The sequence below is a fragment of the Impatiens glandulifera genome, chromosome 4, assembly GCF_907164915.1.
Source record: "Impatiens glandulifera chromosome 4, dImpGla2.1, whole genome shotgun sequence".
Taxonomy (NCBI): Eukaryota; Viridiplantae; Streptophyta; class Magnoliopsida; order Ericales; family Balsaminaceae; genus Impatiens; species Impatiens glandulifera.
Window position 1 is genome coordinate 2,271,699 of NC_061865.1, and position 22,059 is coordinate 2,293,757.

At 35.1% G+C, this 22,059-nt stretch overlaps 4 protein-coding genes across 6 annotated transcripts; 1 reads left to right on the plus strand and 3 right to left on the minus strand.

The window, feature by feature from the left end:
* Positions 1-286: 286 nt before the first annotated feature.
* On the plus strand, positions 287-9,247 carry LOC124934164 (DNA topoisomerase 3-beta). 2 transcript variants are annotated; one of them, XM_047474646.1, is made up of 15 exons: positions 287-549; positions 646-702; positions 1,303-1,406; positions 1,712-1,805; positions 2,463-2,562; positions 2,933-3,170; positions 3,708-3,870; positions 3,950-4,069; positions 4,651-4,730; positions 5,865-6,143; positions 6,316-6,484; positions 6,765-6,893; positions 6,961-7,173; positions 7,854-8,033; positions 8,594-9,247. In XM_047474646.1, the coding sequence occupies exons 1-15, from the start codon at positions 529-531 to the stop codon at positions 9,215-9,217; spliced, it is 2,571 nt and encodes an 856-aa protein (XP_047330602.1). In that variant the 5' UTR covers positions 287-528; the 3' UTR covers positions 9,218-9,247. The 2 variants fall into 2 exon arrangements, with proteins under 2 accessions (XP_047330602.1, XP_047330603.1); XM_047474647.1 differs by lacking the exons at positions 287-549; positions 646-702 and having other exon boundaries at positions 1,717-1,805.
* Positions 9,248-9,807: 560 nt separating this feature from the next.
* LOC124933790 (oil body-associated protein 1A-like) lies at positions 9,808-11,533 on the minus strand. The gene is made up of 3 exons (XM_047474233.1): positions 11,402-11,533; positions 10,846-11,249; positions 9,808-9,965 (listed from the first exon to the last, which is right to left on the minus strand). The coding sequence occupies exons 1-3, from the start codon at positions 11,530-11,532 to the stop codon at positions 9,808-9,810; spliced, it is 693 nt and encodes a 230-aa protein (XP_047330189.1). The 5' UTR covers position 11,533.
* Positions 11,534-12,228: 695 nt separating this feature from the next.
* Positions 12,229-18,303, minus strand: LOC124937076 (phosphoglucan, water dikinase, chloroplastic). 2 transcript variants are annotated; one of them, XM_047477590.1, is made up of 19 exons: positions 17,964-18,303; positions 17,278-17,893; positions 17,118-17,204; positions 16,893-17,024; positions 16,631-16,756; positions 16,372-16,550; positions 15,985-16,069; positions 15,653-15,805; positions 15,505-15,557; positions 15,097-15,305; positions 14,901-15,010; positions 14,624-14,694; positions 14,424-14,541; positions 14,258-14,344; positions 14,084-14,170; positions 13,934-14,010; positions 13,719-13,860; positions 13,434-13,551; positions 12,229-13,362 (listed from the first exon to the last, which is right to left on the minus strand). In XM_047477590.1, exons 1-19 carry the CDS (start codon positions 18,167-18,169, stop codon positions 12,461-12,463), a joined length of 3,558 nt encoding a protein of 1,185 aa, XP_047333546.1. In that variant the 5' UTR covers positions 18,170-18,303; the 3' UTR covers positions 12,229-12,460. The 2 variants fall into 2 exon arrangements, with proteins under 2 accessions (XP_047333546.1, XP_047333544.1); XM_047477588.1 differs by having other exon boundaries at positions 14,901-15,019; positions 17,964-18,300.
* A 1,153-nt stretch (positions 18,304-19,456) lies between these two features.
* Positions 19,457-22,059, minus strand: LOC124934223 (BTB/POZ domain and ankyrin repeat-containing protein NPR1-like). Its single transcript, XM_047474722.1, has 4 exons — positions 21,141-22,059; positions 20,315-21,053; positions 20,046-20,243; positions 19,457-19,959 (listed from the first exon to the last, which is right to left on the minus strand). The coding sequence occupies exons 1-4, from the start codon at positions 21,693-21,695 to the stop codon at positions 19,700-19,702; spliced, it is 1,752 nt and encodes a 583-aa protein (XP_047330678.1). The 5' UTR covers positions 21,696-22,059; the 3' UTR covers positions 19,457-19,699.

Consider the following 22,059-nt stretch of genomic DNA (forward strand, 5'->3'; position numbering starts at 1 on the left):
TTTATATATTAAATTTGTAGCAGGTTTACTATTTTGCAAAACACTTATCTTAATTTATCTTTCAATTTGATTTCTTAAGTTAGTTATTGAATTTTTTTACAAAATAATATTGTATTTTTATTTTATTTTATTTAAAGAATCTCCTAAAAAAACTTCCAAACTATAAATTAATAATTAACGGAAAAATAAAGTAATTAAATATGTGAATAAAAAGTTTTAATAGGTTATTTAAGAATTATTAAAATAAAATAAAATTCTTTTTCCTTGCAAACCCTCCCCGTCTTCTTCCTCCCAGTCTTCATCTTCTCCTTCATTCGCCGCCGGTCAAAGATTTCCACCACGCGCCGGTCAGTCGCAGTCGCCGATCCTGCAGCCACCGACCGTAAACACTTCCCTCGAGCAACTTATGAATCCATTGAAATTAGCGTAGTTAGGTTTCAACCTGTGTAAGTCCACCAAATAGCGTGCTGGAAACCGGATTTTGAAATTCGTTTTTCGTCTCTTTCGCTCCGCATCTTCTATTCAGTAATGGCTCCCAAAGTGCTCATGGTGAGGATAAAGAAAGCATAATACATGTTCTCTGTCTTGATTCCGAGAAGATTCAGTTCTATCTCTTCTTACTGAACTTTTTTTTTATACATGCAGGTTGCAGAAAAACCGAGTATAGCTTTGTCTATCGCCACAGTTCTTTCTGGCGGTCAGGTATGAGTCATCTCCATTTTTGGTTACTGTCTAGTCTAAAGTCCTATTTTTTATTATCCGTTTCTATTTCTTTGAGTTTGATTCATATCCGTAAATCTTTCCACGAACAAAATCAATGTCTTTAGGTGCCTATAATGGTCGTGATTATCATGATTCACAAGACATGTTTGCATCGCACCCTTCTATCTTTTTATTGTATTGATGTATATAATATATGTTGCTCATCCTCTTCGTGTAGCATATTATTTGGCACTGTTTTGAATTGTGGTTTAACTCTCTCCTGTTGGAAAGCTGATTTATCAAAACTATATCCTAAATGAAATAATAGATGGAAAATGAAATCAGCAGTAAAAAGTATATGCAAACAATGATTTTAGCTTTTCTTCTTGAATTATGATGAGTAATATAGTATTAGTATTGGACACAGTTGCTTGGTATGTTGAGTCCTTTGCTTTTGTAGTTTAGTTATGTTTGTAATTTTACCTGATTGCATTGTGGGTATGTCATTCAATTAATCATTATCTTTCTATTTTGTTAACTGTTGATTGGATGCAATGATTATTTACGAGGAAGCTGTGACATGTGCATAATCTTTTGCAGTTATCTTCACGAAGGGGTAGTACCGATGTTCATGAATTTGATGGGACATTTATGGGATCTCATGCTAGGTTTAAAGTAACGTCAGTAATTGGGCATGTTTTCAGGTTTTCTTTTTTTCCACTGTACATTTTCATACACGGATGTGTTGTTACGCAAATGAAAATTATACTTTCTTTGATTTCAATATTCCCATGTTATTAGAAATCTGAGTTGGATAATGAGGTCAACTGTTGAAAGTTTAATGAGACTACCATGGAACCAATTTTGTGTTTTCACAGTAAAGAAATGGATGAGATTATGTTTCATGTCCAATTATCAAACTTATTACGTGGTTGTATAATGTATGAATTTGATTTGACTTTGTACTTCATGATAAAACGATCTAAAGTCTGTTCTTTCTGCAACCCAGTGTAGATTTTACTGAAGCCTATAAAGATTGGTCTGCTACTGATCCCATTGATCTCTTTGACGCTCCTGTTCGTAGGATGGAAGCAAATCCAAAGGTGTGTGTCTTTTTCTTTTCTGTTTTTCTTTTTAATCGTGACTTAATCCATTTGTATGGGCTTGCAAGTTGTGAAAGTGTACCTTTCCTAATTTGCTACAACAATTATTTACTCCTGAGATTTTTGTATTGATCTTTTATTGGAATAAATATAAAAATATTGAGATTTAATTATTTCTTCCTAACATTTGAAAGCACTGGAAGATATATTTTCATGGTTTTTTTCTACCATGTTTATATGTTCTCGCACATTTCATCATTAGGTTATAGCATTTAGGGAATATCTAAACTTTCAGGATTAGTAAGTATACTTTATTATTAATTTATATGTCATGCATACATGATGTTATCTTGTTTGATTTTATATGATTTGGTCACATTCGGTCACACAGTGTGTGTATACCTGTAGTGGTGATAGACAAACGTGTTACCTGTTAGTGAATGAATACATATTGATGTTTCATAATAAATTGGGAGTTGATCTACATTTTATGAAACTACATATTTTATTACAAATAATCTTCTTTTACTTTGTTGAAATATTATGTTTTAGTTTTCCTTATAAAACTTCCTTATTTCAAGTTTCTTTCTTATTTGCCATTTAATCCTTCTCCATCTCTTCTGGCATCTTTTCTGATTGTTTTTTTTTGCAATTAAGGCTAATATACAAAGGCATTTAAGCCAAGAAGCCCGTGGATATACGCATCTGATATTGTGGTTGGATTGTGACCGCGAGGGAGAAAATATATGTTTTGAAGGTACAAAATTTGAGCTTAGTCCTTCTTAATACTATCATATGTGCATATTTTGGAGTTCAGTTTATGCTTGTTGCAGTGGACTATATATTTCCATATAGCTAGAGAACGTGATCTGGTTTGACTGACGCACTCTGAGTAAAGTTCTGCATGCTTGGCCAATCTTTCTTTTGTCCTTTTACATCCATTTTGTTTATACAAGTGTGTGATCTATTTGCACTGTTCTTGAATTTGTTTTGGGATAGGCTTGATTTATGCATGTAACTTTGCTTGTACATTATTAATAATGTAGTTAACCTTGATGCACTTTCTGAGTGTTCACTCTGTAGTGATGTTATAATCTCACAAGTTCCCTCACGACTTTGTCTTGTAGTTATTGAGTGCACAGGATTCTATTCAAAGGAAGGCAGAATTTTGCGTGCACGCTTTTCTTCTGTAACAAAGACAGACATTTTGAAGGCTATGAATAATCTTGTTGAACCTAATCGAGATGAGGCATTGGCTGTTGATGCTCGGCAAGAGATAGATTTGAAAGTTGGAGTTGCATTTACTAGATTCCAGACTAATTTTTTCCAAGGAAAATATGGGAACCTTGATTCTAGGGTTATCTCGTGAGTTTCCTTGGCCTTGGCTACAATACCTACATTTCTCTGTTATGCTTGCCTGTGTTCATTGAGCTGTTTATCGCTGTTATCTCAATAATTTATTTTTTAAAATTTTATATCCATTATCTCTTATACCATGATTGGTATTCTGATTACTGATTACAGATTACAGAGGGTGGTTTCAATATACTGTTATGTTCTTACCTTAACTAAGCTTGAGTATGAATAGGTTGTTAAATGTCTAGATGGTCAAGCTTAATCCATGATTTGAATAAGTGGTTCCATATCTGTAATTGTCAGTTGATTTACACTAAGTAATAGTAAACCGTTAACTGATGTCTACAAGTGTCAATGACCACTCTAATTGATATTGCAAGCTTCATTTATTGGTGTCTTCATTTTTTTTTGCTAAATCAGTTTTTAAATTTTCAGCTGCTCATTGATGGATTGGTTGGAACTCCATATCTTGACACTTATACATATAGACTCTTCCTCCTAGATGTGAATTCAATAATGTATGATCTGTTTCTTTGCTTGTTTCAGATATGGACCATGCCAAACACCTACACTTGGATTTTGTGTTCAGCGTTACCTGCAAATTAATACATTTAAGCCGGAGAAGTTCTGGGCTGTGCGTCCATTCATTATTCGAAATGGTTACGAGCTTAAGTTAGATTGGGAGCGTAATAGATTGTTTGATAGAGATGTGAGCTCCCTACAATTTCATCCATTCTGCTCCAGTTTTTCACACTTCCAATTATAATTTATTATTTTAATTGATACAGGTTGTGGAGATGTTCCACAAGTTGGTGGAGGAAGACAGAATGGTTGAAGTAGTCAGTGTTTCAGAAAAGAAAGAGACAAAAAATAGGCCACCTGGTCTTAATACAGTGAATCTATTGAAGGTAAACCAAAATAATGTTCAACTTCAACAGTTTCCTTAGAATTATGAGTTCCACTCTTTTTTTACTCAAATAGATCTCCTTGCATGTAATATGAACTTACATGGTGTCAGTTTGCTTATAACTGTTCTCCTACTTAAGTTTGTATGCTTCCTTCTATCTACTCTGAAATGATGTTAGAACCGCTGTTATGATGTTCTGAAGGGATAATCAAAGAAAACAAAGAAAGCAACAGGAAACTACTTTTGATTGAATTATGATCTTTTCTGTCTGTTGCTTTCTTTGTTTTCAATAGTATTATGGGGGTGTTTAGGGGTGGCCAGTAGAAGAGGATGCGATGGAGTTATTCATTTAGGGAAAAGTAGAATATATTGTTTTCTGCTTTTCACAATTTGGTAGAAAGAGGACTGACTGCACACAATTTTTCTTTGTAATGTTTTTTAGTCATTTGTGCAATTAACATAATAAATCATATTGGTGCTGTTTTTGGTTTGTAAGTTATTAATATGTGGATCAGATATAATTTATATTTTCAGTTTTATGAATGCAAATCACTCCAGCTCTTGTGATGATAACTTTTGCAGGTGGCTTCAAGTGCATTGGGGTTAGGACCACAATTGGCTATGCAAATTGCTGAACGCTTGTATACTCAAGGTTTCATCAGGTTTCCTTATTTGATCCACCATTTTTTTATTGAATTTCTTTTATGTGAATTTAGAGTATTGCAGCCATGTGTTGGTGTTTGTTGCAAAACCATCATATATTGTTTCTCTTTTTTATTTGCGATTGAAATTGTTCAAGACTCGCGAGGACTGCATCTTGTTTTTCTTTTCAACTCTTTGATCAAATATCTTGTTGGTCTGTTGTAGAACCCCCTGAATATTTTACTTTATAGTAGATCTGAAATATTAATTTTATGCTCAATACTTGATACTTGTAGGCTGTATCATAGGTTAATTTTGTGGTCTTTCCTTTTTTTTCTTTTCCTGGTACTTCCTTGTAAGCATCAATTCATGTCTTATGTAAATTTAATTGAGACTAATAATTTGCTCAATAGTTAATATATATGTATATATATTTTGAATTTAAGAAGCTAGCATGACTCCAGAGTCATGGACCCCACTTCAACTTAAGACATTCTAATTAGAAATCGAACCCGTGACATTTGGCCTCTTAGGCACCAACTCTTGTCACTTAGCTACTACCCTAGTGGGGTTCAATAGTTAATATTTTAAAAGTGTTGGTAGCATGAATTAAATTTGAGTACTTATTGTTACCGTTCCCACATTTTTTTTAGTAATTTGTAGTTACATTCACGTGGAGGATCCTTTAGTAATTTGTATTTACATCATGTCCGTAATGCTTAAGTGACTTATTTTACCTTGTCATTTGCTAAAACAGACTAAAGCCAATGCATTAGTCTTTTTAGAACCTGGAGAACATGTGAGAAACATAACCAGGATACTGCTTGGTGTCAACTCTGGATTCATATTTATTTACTGCCAGAATGAGATTATCATAGAAAGCTTCTACCAAATGGTCCAAATCCCTTTCTCTTGCTCTACAATTCAAGAAACTAATACATTTGTAGATTATAAACTATTACAGCTTTTCTTGAGAAGGCAACCACCCTCCAACTACTTTTAATAAATGGTTCTTGGGGAAGGCAAAGGGACTTTTGGAATATGCCTAGTTTGATAATTCAACAATTACATTTTGATCTGCCTCTTGTTTCTTGTTATTTTCCTTTTACTTAAAATTTTAAATCAGATTTTCTTTCATTTTTGGGTTTCCGTAGCTATCCACGTACAGAGAGCACTGCATACCCATCTTCGTTCGACTTCAGGGGCACACTTGGAGCCCTAAAAAGTAATCCAGCCTGGGGTAGCTATTCACAGACTTTGCTAGCCAGTGGTTATGCCAAGCCACGGTTGGGAACTGATGCGGGTGACCACCCTCCCATAACTCCTATGCTTTCAGCTACAGAAGACATGCTTGGTAATGATGCTTGGAGACTGTATCAGTATGTCTGCCAACATTTCTTGGGGACCCTTTCACCTGATTGCAAATTTTTAAGGTAAACACACTTCAGTCCTAGAAAGTCATTTACAGATTTACTTGACCTGAATCCTGATAGTATATATAGGAAATTGTCCTGGTTATGTACATTTTGCTTCTAAAATACACTTGACCTGCTCTATTGGTTCACCTCTCTTCAGTTCCATGATACAAGTACTTTGTTTTTGCAGGACAAGAATTGATTTTTCAGTTGCTCGGGAATCATTCCATTGTGTAGGGTTACGTACTATAGAAGCGGGATTTACCTCCATCATGCCATGGTTGGCAGTAAATGAGAATAATCTACCTCAGTTTACAAAAGGGGAGAAAATAGAAATCCAAAATGTTGAACTCTATGAGGTAATATATTTATTTCTAGCACTTTTCCAAGGGATTATATTCGGAAATGTGTCATTGCATGAAGCTTCCTTGTTTCCTTGTGGTTTGGTTATTTAGTTGCTTAGTCGAGCATTTTCTTATGAGATTGCATTTTTCTCCTTTGGTTGTTGCAAGATACAATCGATGTTCTTTTGTTTGCCTTTAGTCTAAATAGATCTTAGCTGCTATGTTATGCTAAAGGTGACAATGAACTGACTTAACTGATTTCCTGATAAATTATCTTGGATGCCTATATTCCCAGGGAACTACTTCAGCCCCAGATTACCTTACTGAGAGTGAACTGATTTCTCTAATGGAGAAGCATGGAATTGGTACAGATGCATCTATTCCGGTGCATATAAACAATATATGTGAAAGAAACTATGTTCAGGTTTGTATGTGAATAATGTTAAAGTGGTGGTCCATCTTTTCTGCCCAGTTCTAATTTGTCACTGCAGGTACAAGCCGGTAGGAAACTGGTTCCAACTGCATTAGGTATCAGCCTAATAAGAGGATATCAGTGTATTGATCCTGACCTATGTTTGCCCGACATTAGAAGTTTTATAGAGCAACAGATCACGCTTGTTGCCAAAGGTGAAGCAGATCATTCTCATGTTGTGCAGCATGTTATACAACAATTCAGAAGGAAGTTCAGCTATTTCGTTAAGCAGGTATTCTCGTCATTCATGGTTTCCGGTACTCTTGAAGTCCAAATTTTCAATGTCTTATTTCCAGGCTTCAGAAGCATGGTATCTTCCTAGTATTTCATATTCTATTTCCATTTGGCGTTTTCTTAGAATCAGCTAATGAACAGTGTATGGTCTTTTAGAAAGTTATTGATAATAAATTACCCGGATTATAACCTTCATAGTTTTGTGGATGGAAGTTGATTTTGTTTCCAGAACTTGCATCAAGGGTTCGTTTAGTTTCCTCAATTTTTGTTGGACTCGTTTTGCTTCTCATACCTTTAAAACTTGCTCAAATTATATTTCTTCGCCAGTTGTTGGTTCACTTTGTTTAGTTCTTGAATCATCTCTACACAATTTCTGCAGCTCCTTAATCTAAATTCCTTGCTAAATTTTTTCTTTCTTTCTGAAATTAATTTCAAGACACTGATGGTGTTGACCAAAGAATGAATGAGGAAATGACATAATTGAGCCATTTTCAAAAGTTTGAGGAAAAAAACGAGCTTCTGCTGAAAGTTCAGGAAACAAAATGAGCTTCTTTCCTGGTTTCTCTTTCGGCATCTCCCTTTGTGTTTATTTTGCTTCATATATGCCATGACCTTACATAGGCAATGATCTGCAATCATTATCATTTGGATTTGTAACTTATTTGGTGCCTTGTTCAGATTGACAACATGGATGCATTATTCGAAGCACAATTTTCTCCACTCTCGGAATCTGGACGTTTGCTTAGTAAATGTGGGAAGTGCTTGCGTTACATGAAGTACATCTCAAGCCAGCCAGCCCGATTATATTGTAACACATGTGAGGAAGTATATTACGTTCCCCAAAAAGGTGCAATCAAGGTAATCCGATTGTCAGAAGATATTTTTCTTCTCTTGTTGATTTCGAATTTTTACAGTTGATTAGAACAACAATAGTATCACTGGAGTAGATACACAAATCACTTTAAATACAAAAATTCTAGTTATTTTTTCATGAAAAACATGCATGAAGAAAAAGGAAAAGACCCTCTTCCTGAACCAGGATCTGAAAGAGACCCTGATTTTTTTTCTGTAAAAAAAGAGTTCTTTTTTGGATATAAAGTTATCATTTAAAATTTATTCCTTTTTGGGAAAAAAATATTAGTAGCTTATATGCTACGGGAAAGTTACAATTCTGAAATTACAGCTCTGTCTCGATTCTTCCTAATAATTATTGTACCCTGAAACCTGAATTTCCTAAAAAAATGGTTACTAGACGAGATTCAGATAAAGATCCTACCTCCCTTGTGGTTACTTTTCGTGTGTAACTGTAATTGGAAAATTGAATTACAAAAAATCATGGAATGCTTATTTTAAGTCATCAAATAGACGAATGAGTCAGAATTTGATGAATACTTATTGAAGTTTCTTCCCTTTTGCAGCTGTACAAGGAACTAAGTTGCCCCTTGGACAACTTTCAGCTTCTACTATTCTCCATGCCCGGACCAGAAGGCAAGACATTTCCTTTCTGCCCTTACTGTTACAACAGCCCTCCTTTCGAAGGCGTAGATGTATTATACGGCCTTTCAAAAACCAGCAATTCAGGAAAATTAGGAAAAGGAGCCGGCATGCCTTGTTCCCTATGCCCTCATCCGACATGTCCCCATTCCGTCGTTTCTCAAGGAGTTTGTGCTTGTCCTGAATGTAGTGGGACACTTGTGCTTGACCCAGTTAGTGCCCCTAATTGGAGGCTTCTTTGCAACATGTGCAATTCCGTTGTACTTCTTCCTAAAGGCGCTCATAAGATTTCCACCACACAAGAACGTTGTTCCGAATGCGAGTCTATGATAATCGAGGTTGATTTCAACAAGAAAACGACGCCGTTGTCTGATGGTACGACTTTGCACGTTGGATGCATTTTGTGCGATGAATTGTTACATTCGCTTGTGGAGATGAAACACGGGAGATCTTTCTCTAGGCGCGGGAGAGGAAGAGGAAGGGGTAGAGGAAGGGGACGGGGTTTTAGGAAGGATGAAGATCCGAAAATGAGTTTTCGAGGTTTTTAGTAGCAAGCAATACAGTAATTTGGTTTTCGAGGAGACTATCTTTAATAGTTGTTTTTCCATGATAAATTACTTTTTCATCAGTATGTTTTTGCATGTTCATTGCTATGTGTTACTTTGCAAATTAAAATATATTTTAATAGTTTGGTTAAAGTTGATTTGAAAATTGTGAAATTAAACTTTGAAAAGTAATTTTATTTCTTTAGTATAAGATTGCTTTTAGAATCAGGACTTATATATTTTATAGACCATGAACTATTTAGTGTAATTTTTTTATTTTATTTAATATAAAGCTTATATCCAAATTCTTTCATGGTCAATTTTTAATTTTTTTTTACAAAACAATAAATGATATATAATATTTTCAAGATCACTTTACAAACATTAAAACTCCATATATCAAATAGGGACAAGTCTATATAATAAAAAGGACATGGTATTAAGTATAGTTATCACATTTTATTAACTAAAATACAATATTAATAGTGTCAAAACCATAAGGTATCATAAATTGCATATAATTAAAAGGAAACAATTAAATTTAGAACTTGTCCAAAATCAAAAATAGTATTTAGACTCAAACACTTCAAACATTAAATATTTTCCGGCCAGCAATCAGTCTCCCTAAGCACTGTCTTCAGCCCTTTTCCGGCAGCATCCGCCAACGGATGCTTGCCATGCATGAGCCCCGTCATATATTCCCTATTCTCTTTCTCCTTCGCAAACGAAACACCATAACGCTTCTCCACATCTACGAAAAAAATTATAGTTACTATATTTTATGTTTTATTGACACCATCTAATAGTTTTTTTTATTATAATTAATAAAAAAGTGTTCTAATTACTTAAATGTTATGATAATACTTATTACGATACAAAGTTATACCTATCATGTAGTTTAAGTTTTGAATTATTTTTTTAGGGTGTCGGAAATATTGACGGCCTCACTATTGGGCTGCCATGAACATATTTAAAAAATATTGTTTATCTAATTTAACAAGTATCCTACATTGATAAGTTGTTCACTTAGATATAAAATAAAAAATATTTGTAAGTGATTGAATTATTATAGATAATAAATTAGAAAAAAAAAATGCCCTGTTGAGTTGCTTTGTCCTATTAAGTTTGCTCATTTTTGTTTGGATGAACTTCCGTTTTGTCTTCCCTAGTTCATGGGCTTGTGGGGCTTATACTAGGGACAGTCCTTATCGACAGTTGATGGGCTAAGCCCAGCCCTGTCGGGAGAAATTCACGCTTACTGCCTATCTAACCTCACCTTAGAATCAGGGCCGGCCCCAACATCCCCAAAGTTTAGGGCCTATGCGAAAGAAAAAAATATTTGTTCTTATTTTCTATTTAACTTGATATAATATTAAGAGAAAAGTCACGATTTTCAAAGTTTGATATATATCATTTCTCTAATATTTATAAGAGTTCTTAACTTCAAAACTTACTAAGTAATTTTTTTTTGTAAAATTTTTTGGGACCCTAAATTGAAAGGGTTTTAAGCGGCATTGGTTGTCTTACCTTAGGGCAGACCATGCTAAGAACCGACTTGGCCTATTTGACCTTAATAAAACTACAAAATAAGCAAATTTAAAAAATAAAAAAAAGGGTTGATGATTACGTACCTTTTGCAAGGCCTTGATAAAGTTGAGCTTCTCCAGTAAGAGACATCATAATCTGAGGTAGGCCAAGAGGAAGAGCATGTCCTTTATCAACTTGCCAAAAATGGATTGTTTTTCCATATGTCTTACAAACATGATCCAGTTCCTTTCGCTCCACCGGTCCAGCGACTCCCGGCATGAAGAGGTAACCGCCTTTCACCTCGTACTCGTGACTATGCCAAACCGGCTTCTCTTCGTCGGGTAGTGTCATGAAGAGATTCTCCGACACTATGTACTCTATTCCAATCAACTTAGCGTCGGGTTCGGGGCTGTCGTAGATAAGACATTGGCTTACTTCTTCGTTATGATGCGAGCAATAGTGGTGTGCCTCTACTTGTCTCGTCATGTCATCCGCGTAAAAATGAAATCTATAACAAAATAAAATAATAATAATATGATTATCAATATTTTATATATAATTCCGAGACAAACCCATAGATTCAGATTCAGATTCAACTCCAATAATAACAATGAAATTATTTGAAAAAGATGATTTTGAGGATAAGAAAAAATGACGGACGCGCAGAGATGATGCTTAATCTGGTTAATGGGGTAGAACTTCTGGAAGGTGACGGAGGCAGTTTCAATCAGAGAAGTCGTCATGTTCTTTGGTTCGCCGGGAACCTCCACCGCCTGTGATGCACTGTGCATTGCCATTGTTACTCTCTCTCTCTCTCTTCCTTCCTCTCTCTTTCTCTCTCTAGGTTAGGTTTCTTTAATGAAGAAGATGATGAAGGAGAAAGAAGAAGATTATTCTGTTTTTTATTTTCATAAGTTAGTTAACTGATGTTACACGTGGAGGTAATTGTATGGGTAATGAAAATGTACACGTGGCGTGGCATCACTCTTAAGGTCTCTTCAGTCTCCACTTGTCTGATTCCTCCTGTTCTTCAGTTATGTCTATTTATAATAATATATAGAATCTAAAAATAGTTAAATTTGTTTATTCATTTCAAACTAATTAATTAATATAAAGTTAAAATTATTATATAAGTTGTTAACAATCTAATGTTTCATTTTTTATCTTAAGAAAAAATTGAGTTTTTTAGGTCACTTAATTTCACATATTTGTGTTACTTATTTTAGGGTTTCTTAATTCACATATTTGTGTTTCTTATTTTAGGGTTTCTTTTATGAACTTTATTTATTATTTTTTTTTATAAAAAATGTCATTTTTTTCTTTCTTATTTTAAAATTTAATATCTTTCTTTAAAAGATACTTTAACATGTAAAATTTCGCAAATTTATCGTCTAATACATCCTATTGTAAGAAAAACGTCTTCTAAATAAGGTAGATTGAAGTGATTCAATTCAGATAAAAACTACATTTTTCAAAAAAAAATTGGGTAAAATATAACTCATATTGAATACAACACAAAATTTATAAGCAAAGTCATATTATTATTTGGAAGATAGAATTAGACTTTAGTATATTACTCAGCTTTGGACACAAACAAATTCATAAAAAAAAACAAAAAAAGCACATTTATACATTTCATCGATAGATAACCGTTAAGTATCCTAAAACCCGACCGGGATCAGTATTAGGGTCGTCGAGTACATAACTACCTTAACAACCTTATACTGGTTGTGGACGAGTCTGAACGATATAAATATCCTCACCGATCACACATCCTTCAATATCCTGAGGACATCCAAATTTACGTTCCAAAAAGAACCCAACTGAACAAAGGCGTTGACCTATTTGCCTCCGAAAAACCGCATCAGTCGTCAGAGCCTTCTTACTATAGTCAACCGTGACTCGAGTAACTTCCCCACTGGCTGGACCAGAATCGAGAACCAGCATTTCCTCACTGAAATTCGCAAACGCCAATGTACGTACAGTTTCATCAAACTTACTTGAAGATAGTCTCCAAGGAGTTCCTCGTGTGCCCGAAGCTAGAGTTTCGCCCAAACCGGAGGCGATCTCAGCCTCGACAAAATTGCTGTTTTGATCAGTCGGGCTGAGCGTGTGAAGAACAAACGAGAGTTCGGGTGAGAGAAGTTCTTGAACTAATACAGCCATGGAAGCTTCCTTTTGAGGCACTCCAGCCGATCTTCGGCTCAAAATGGCTCTTCGTGTATACAATGAAGCCCATACTCGGCTAACGGAGTTACCAAATACGGTCGGATTTGAAAGGCTTACGTTTGGGATCGAATCGTATAGTCCGGCTGCAGACATGCCTGCTAAATCCTCTACATTAGCACTTGATCGGACAATTAAACGTGAATTGGTGGGAAAGACTCGCTCTAACGATTCAATTATGTCTTTTGGAGGAGTTAGGGAACTTATTAGATCCTGTAGTTGATTACAGAGACGGTCGAGTTCACCGTCTATCTGAGCTGTCTCTATTTGCTCGATTAGAGACTCGAAAGACTTTGTTGAACCGTTTTGCTCTAGCATCAACTCCATATAGCCGAAAGGTATAACTGCTCCTTTTGGAACGTTAAATTTAGATGGAACACCGTGATCACTGAAAACTGGAGGCGGGAAAGCAAATTTTTAAATTTCTTTTTGCGGAAATGGAAAGTTGGCTTATTTGAATCCTAACCTTCGTCGGAAGTGGCTGATAAAGAAGCTAATTGACCACAAGCAGCAGCTTTAGCCCCGGAAGTTTGTACATCTGCTTCAGCAAGAGGTATGATGCCATTTGCAGTTTTATTTCCAGTCTGAAAACATAAATATTCATATTTTATAATGAACAAGTCTTTTTTGAAAGTGATATTTTGTCGCAATCATTACTGATTTTGTTTGCATTCGGTAACACTAACATATACGAAAAGTGTAATTGAAGTAGATGAAACTTTTTAGATAAAAAATTGATGAAAAGACTTACTAGACTCGGATTTGAGGAACTTGGTTCGGGGTTTTCAATCAGATTCGAAATGCTAATCGAGTCACCCTTTGCATGAAAATCATCATTAACACTGTCTAGAACGGAGGGACTAATTTTCACACCCGATGAAGTTGCTTCTAACCTGAAAATAGATAAAGAAAAATATAATGAAACAAAAGTAAGCAATAGAAAAATGGATTTTTAAGACAACCAACCTGACATATTTTCCCATGTACTTCTGCAAATCAGCGATATTTTCTTCGTCTTCACAAGTCATGAAAACAACCTTTTCCTGCAAATTGATATTCCAACTTTTAAGTAAAATAGAAATCCTGGCAAGAAAGAAGAATTTTTCGACACTCAACTTGTCGGGCCCTAACACCTAGATGAGACAAGTGAGGTAGCTCTTGAAGAAGTATAACGCCTGTAACATTACCACCAGCCGCCGTTACCTGCTAGATGTAAAACCTATAAGAATGTATTAATATCTCATCATCCTATTTAATTAATCATTCATGTAAAATGGAAAAGAAGATGACCTCTTCATCTCCATCAGCTTTGTTAACAACGAGAATAACAGGACCATTTGTAGATGAAGGCAATGTCCCCGGGATAATAGATTCCACCTGATGTCCAATTCAAAGTTATTATATTTTAGAGTTGAATGAAAAATTCTTAAGAGCGAAGAAGAAAGTTCATTAGTACCTGTATTAAGGTTCCAGAAGCAGTTCCTGGGACAAGAACATCCCAACCGTGAGAACCAAGAACAACTCTAACAGCCTTTAACAGAATGCTACATAGTTTAGAAGCCTGAAAAACCACCCTGGAGACAAATTTTTAAGCAAAAATTAGAGTCAATATGAGAATCATTTGGAAAATTAAGTAACATAAACCATTTTCCATACCCAGCACGAATCTCAGCTTCAGTATAGGTTCTCACACTGTTCTCAGGAACTTTGAAAGCATTTCCCAACTCCTACAAGGCCCAGTGAAAACAATGTAAACCTTATTGCAATCAATGATCTTTGTCCAATTTCATTTAAAAGCCAATTTGGAAGAAGATTTAAGTTGAGGTTTGATGTAAGAGTAAAATCAGAAGCAGGAGTAACATCATTTTAGCCACAATCTATTGAAAAACTATGTTTGAAGGGTATACATGTAATAAGGTTGATAAGATTATACCTGGACTTTCTGAGGGTATATCTCAAGAAGCGCCTCCGTGTACTCTTCACTTAGCCTTCTACATCTGTCAAGAGTAGCTTTAAGCCTTAGAGCCCATATCATCTTCCCATCTTCATTGCCTTCAAAAGAAGAACGTAACATAATTAATAGACTCTTAAGATGTAAAACATTAGTTTGGGAAATGAAAATAAATTACCTTCCATATCCAAGATTTTTTTCTCTGACCAAGCTTGAATCTCATTTCCAATTGCTCTGCACTCTTCTGGCTTCCAACCAGATAGTCGCAGCTGATGAATGCAGACGGTTAGAGCACCTAGTGGATCATTCCAAGAACTTGTATTTTTGGACTCTGCACTCTTTGCAAGCCATTCTGCTCCTCCATTTCCTTCAACCGCATTAATAAACCTACACCATAACCAACAAGGTTTATTTCTTATTGGTAAGTTTCATGAATCAATTTTACATTAGTGTTTCTGTACATAATCATAAAAATCTTTCAATTAAAGATCTGTTTGACTGAGACGTAAACTTCAATATGTTAATCAATTTCAAAAGTTCCAGAAACTCAATTCAAAGAACAAATGATGCAAGATTAGAACTAAACCTGCTCAGAAGAACAAATGCATAGTCCTCGAGGCCAATCTCACAGAGACGCCACTATTAGGAAATCATGGTAAAAAAGAAATCAAGCCATGAGAAACTAATATACCTTTTTTTAATGATTTTCTTCAAAACAATGAAGTCATATATACCTTTTGTCGCATTGCTATAGCAGCATCAGGGGCATCATTTCGAATACCACTTTCAAGACCTTTGACAATGGTTTCTCTTAGTGAATTGAGCGATTGGATGCTTTTGATCAGTCGATCAATCATGCCATTTTTTTCTTGGAAATTATCCAAATCCTAAACATGCAAAAACCTTATCATGAGTACACACAACAAGAAGAAAAGTGTATATATCATCCCTACTAAAGCCTGCAAATTTAAATAAGTATTAGCCTATTAGGAGGGCAATACTCAGTTGGTTTGAAGACTAAGAATCGTGTATGAGGAGCAATTGTATGATACAAGCTAGGATTTACCTTCTTTTGCTCCAAAAATGTGAAAAGGACGGGCACGCTCTTTTCGTCCAAGGATTCTTTTATTGACTCAAGTTGTTCTGCAAGACTGGAACAACATATGACCATGAAGAATCGTCAGATTAGTCATATCAAGCAGAATGAATTGTGAAATGAGATAAATGGAATGGGCAAAACGAGTATGAAGTGTTGCTCAAAATTAAACTCGAATAACGAATGGGTTTGAAAGATTCCAAGTCATTGCATATGTTTCTACTATAACCCAGTCAGTATAAAGTGCCAAATGCCAATTGATGGAATCCACCGCACTACAGTTGAGAACTGTGTTCATTATAAAAAAATATTATGCCAATTTAGGTGATTCTTTAAATCAATTGTAATGTAACAAACCTTCCAGCATTGAAGAAATCTTTCAGTTCCCGATGGAATATCCTGAATTGTTCAACAAATGCTTCATTGTATTCCCCAGGATTCTTGGTAATTCTAGCAAGCATTGCTTCTGTAGAAACCAAGTCTTCAGGGCCGGCATTTCTGTGAAGCTTGTTTTGTATTGTATGTTTAATTTCTTGCTGAAATTCAGAAATAAGGGAATAAATACATAAATATTCTAGATCAGAAGGGGGGAAATATTATATCGGGAAATTACTACCTTAAGGTCATGGGGGATGTCATTACGATGAGCAATGTCTCTAATTCGTGTTAGAGGGACAGATGCTGTAAATTCTGCCTTAAAGGATGGCAAGCACGGATGAATCTTGCGAATGACCACCATTTCCTGCATATTATGAAAAATCTTGCAGTTGAAAGATCTACAAAACCAACTAAGTCGGTTTGGATGAGAACCAACCTAACCTAACCTAACCCTAGCTAAAACAGCAAGAATGAAATGGCTAGTAAACAAGGTAGAGTACCTGAAGTGATGTGTCCTTTCTACATGCCAGTCGTTCTAGCTCTCGAAAGATAAGTCTAGAAATCTCAGCATGCATGTTTGGCCGTCGATGACCTCCATCTTCAAAGCAAGGTATTTGTCCAGTATTTATCCACTGCCAAATTGGAGTTGTAACTCTTAACAACAAGATGAAAGGTACTAAAAATTGTTAACACAGATTACAGGAAACAAAGCATTATGGACCGACCTTCAAATAAACAGCAGCACACGTAAGAGCTTCCAACCGCTTGTCACCCTCTTGATTTTCAACCAATAGCTCACGGACTAATTCAAGCTTCATTGATACAAGTAATGCAGAATACGTAAGAATTCTGCAAGCAGCAAATAAACTGTAATTTTAACCGTACCTTTCTCCACCAATTCCTGGAATTGCAATCACCTTCGACTAATTTCCGAGTCGGACCTTCTAGACCCGACGTGTTCCATTTCTTATCATGATCTTTGTTACCATGCTCATTTGATCGCATAAAAGTAGCAGCCCTCCCTTGCCATTCCTCCACAAAAGGACTGTTCCCGACCTCAATATCGACAAAACCACCATCACCATTACCATCACCATCAGCACTTACAGCTCCACTTTCTTCCACATATTCTAATCCCTTACTATTCTGATCAGAACTCAAAGGCGATAGATTTACAGGCTCACTAGTCATATCCCAATGACAAACAACCTTAAAACTCCCACCATTTTGAAGCCCTAAAATCCTATTATCACCTTTTTCCCAGATTAAGCTTTTATCCTTGTTTACAACAACAAATTTGTACTCAATAGAATCTGTTGCTTTAAACTGTATGCAACACACCCATCCATTCTCCGTCCAATCCATCATAACTGGATTCTTCCATTGACCTAATTCCTTAGTTGAACCAAGAATAGCAACATGCTCACCAAATTCAACTTGATGATTCAACAGTATATTCACTTGTCCTAACTTTCCCTTCTTCTTTTCCTTCTCTTCTTGTCTGTTGAGAAACAGTTCAATTACTCACTTCTACACTATACTATCAGAAAGGCGTGTATTATGGAAATTACCTGGTTTCAACGGAAGAAGCTCTGGAGAGTATACGAGAGGAGTTACGTCGGATTCCGATCACTAGATTTGGATATGATGCGTCTCTTGGCCTCAATAAAGCTAAGGTATCAATCTGCTTCAATTGCTTTGATAGACGGTTTTGCGTGGATGTAGTGGCGAGAGTTGGAGATTTGACGCCACATTGAAAGACTCTGACGGTGTCCATTACACGATTCAGTGAGATTTAGAGAGAGAGAATGGAAGATTTTACTGCATTTTTGGTATGAATTTATGGGGAAATGGATGATTGATTGAAGATGAAGATGATGGATATTATTGTTTAATACGATCTAAATATCTCACGAGAGATCCACATGTTTTGTTTGTTTCTTTCTTTTTTTGCTTTACGTGACTGTTAAGAAGGGAATTGCTTCGTTTTTGGTTTTTATATTTATTCTTTTGTGAATTAAATTTTAGAATCTTATGTTTTTTATTTGTTTATTTTTGAAATCTAGTGTATATCAAAAAATATGAAAAATAGGTAGCTAGTAAAATTAATTGTGTATAATAGATAAAATATCACAATTTTATATTTAATTAAAAGGATTAAGGGTATATCGATTGTGACATCTAATTGATTAAGCATATATTACTGTCACTTGAACTCTTAGGGATGAGAATCATGATATGCGATGCGGTCTTCGATTTTTTAGGGACAAATTTCTCTTATTTGATTGGTAGTTAATCAGGAATAGACAGAATTGTATTTGTGTCCCTACTTCGATTTCATCTCAATTATGTGTCGAACATTTATAAACAATTAAATATATCATTATGAATAATTTATTATTATTATTTATATTATATAAAAAAATTAAACTTTATTTTTTATAAAATATTGTATAATGGTGTCCACGAGGATTCCCAACACCAAATAAGTCTAAGTACGTTCTAACAAATGATAAATGCATTCTCAGTTTCGATTGATCCATGTCTTCCTTAACGCTATCATAATTTTAGTGTGATTAACGCAACCCACATTTAATTAATTAAAGTGTAATTAAAAATTGCACTGAAATCTTTGTTCTGCAAGATAAGAATCATGGTTACTTAATTACACTAGTGAATTTTTAAGTAAGGTTATGCTAGTCTTTTTTATCTATTAAAATTGATCTTTGCTCCACCAAAAATGATCTATTATTGATTTTTTACAAGTTAATTATTAAACGATTGATTTCTCATATGCAATCAAACCATAACTATAATTTTATTTTAAAATTTTAAGATAATTTTTATTATGGTTCCACTTCATGTCTTCTTAAATATGATTAATAAGTGATATTAATTAGATTTATTTTTCTTAAACATAATTACGCAATACAATTCCTACTATTACCGTTGTGACAACCACTAAGATCAGTTCTTAATAAAAATCGAACAAAATGCAAACTAAGAAGGGTTCTTAGTAAAATTGAACCTAAAACTTTTTGTCTAATTTCCTTTTAACGAGTTCTAAAAATGGTCATAAGAGTATTATTTCAATAAAGATCTTTATTCTTTTGTAAAGATCAAGGAAAATTGAAAGCATTAACTTTAAGTTCGACAAGTTTGCAAAAAATCAATGTCCAAACGAGAAACATTTTCCCGTAACAAGATGAGTTCTGATAAAAATACACAACTATAGAGGCATTTCTTGCACTCAAAAGTAACTAACTATTTATCATACATATGGTTCAAAAATTGTCTATTTCTTTTGCTAGAGTCTCCTAGATTTGTAATTTACATTACTATGCCTTATTGGAGATGAGGAAGAAGACAAACCAGAGCGCTGTAGTTGTGCCTTATCCTTTGTAAACGCCTTTTGAACGTCGTTCTTAAGTTCCATGTAACGCGCCCTCTTGATTTTCTGCTCTTCTATAGTCCCCTTCTCGAGATAAAACAGATCAGGAAGGTCATCTTCCATGAACTTATCCAATACTTGTGAGCAATGTGGGAAATAACGTCTACCCATCTCCACTGTCACCACCAAAAGTAAATTATCGCAGTTATAAATGATGAACAAACACCATGCATGTGTAAGAATAATGTTTGAAATTAGTTACCTGTTTTTGAGAGAGCTTCCATTCTTGACAGTAACCTTTTATTCTGCATTGAAGGTGTTTCGTTTAGATCAACCTCCTTCAAGTTACCACTCGAATCTCTCGAAACTAAAAGACCAGAAAATTCTGATGTTGTCTCGGCATGTGCAATCTCCATAGCTAGTTTCGCTTCGCTAGGGAAACACACTCGTGCAAATGCAACTATACAACATAAAAATACTTTCTTAATTCATGAATCAGGTTAAATAAAATATAAAATTTTGGTAAATCACCTCTATTTTCCAGATATAAGAGTTTCATGTGCAGATCATCAGCAACAATTGGTGAAGATGGCGATACATCTCCAGCCATTGGATTTCTCCGCATCTCCCTCTCCAAGAGATCAACACAGATTCGATCTTTGTTAGTCTCCTTCCCTCGTTCTGTTTTCGCAAGATAATCCTTCATCCTAGTTAATCTCTGACAAATACTAACAGCACTTCTACCATCAAACGTTAAATCAGAAACTCGAGCTCCTTTATTCAAGAGCGAGACAACAATCGAAGGCTCTCTACGCCTTGCAGCAACATGAAGAACCGTGTAACCCCAAGCATTTCTAAGATTGACATCAGCCAATCCCAAAGAAAGAACCTCTGACATCACCTTTGGATCGCAATAAGAGGCTGCATAATGAAGAGCACAAGCTTCATCTAAAGTGACGCTTGATTCAGATAACAGAAGTTTCACCAGCTCGACATCATCTGAATCAAGTGCCTTGTGTATGCTCCTAATTCGCTTTTCCTGTAAAGAATCCTCTTCGTCTTCACTGGATGATTTCTTACGCAAAAGTCTGATCTTTTCAGAAATTTCAAAAGGCAGTTCTTTCTCAAGAGAAATTCTGTCCATATCAGATCTAGCTATTCTTTGAATACATTGAGAAACAAGCTCATTTGATTGACAATGAACCGCAACAAGAAGGATTGGGATGATGTCTTCAACAACAGCCTTACCAACAAAATTAACAAGACGACGCTGCCAATAACAATACAGACACGGGTCGAATCAGATTCATTCGTAAAACAATTCTAATTAAAGAAAGAATTCGAAACCAAGACTGACCTGAAAAACCGAAATGAGTTCTGGAATTTGAAAAATGAAGGATGCATACATAACCTCGACTGTAACTTCAATAATAGGTCTACATGAATCATGTTGACATATCTGATCAACACAAGCCAATACCTCTGCAGGAAAAGGCTTCAATTTCCCAGTATACAGATAACTTAAAGCAACAAGAAACGCATCATATCCGATTCTCCCAAAAGGCAACAAATCCTTCATCAAATAATTAGGTTTCCCATTCTTATCTATCCCCTCATCTTTCTTAAAATGCTCTTTGAAGAATCTACTCCTAGCAGACAATATACATCGATGAACTCCTACGGAGATGTTATCATCCAAGATGATATCAGCATCAGTGTAATCAGAATTATTCGTCTCGATCAATAACTGCTCTAACTGACAGCTAAGCTTGGTTAAACCGATGATTTCAATATTGGAACCAGTTTCAGAACCTGATAATCCTGATACGTTATAGCTAATTGATCCATTCGATGATAAATGAGAATGAGAAGTAAAACTTATCGATGATATTGATTGCTCAGTATAATCCATTAGATCAGCTTAATGAAAACTTATAATTGGATTACACCACAACAATTATCATCATCATCATCATCATCGGAAGTGGATTCATTATACAGAATATTGAAAACAGTAAATCAAGGATCTAAGACTGGAAGAGAAATTACTGATCACAATCGGATCCTTCGTTGCAACTTGCAAATGGAGCAATCTATCTAGGAGAGTAAAAACAACGTAAGAAGGTGGAAATCCATACCGAATGCTAGATCCAAAGGAATAGTCGTTTCACACGAATCCAAAACATGTTTGAGTCAGCGAAGGAAGCTTCGTGTGAAATGGAGGTCATCTTTCACAGAAAGAATCTGTAATTGGAGAAGAACATGAGAGAGAAAGT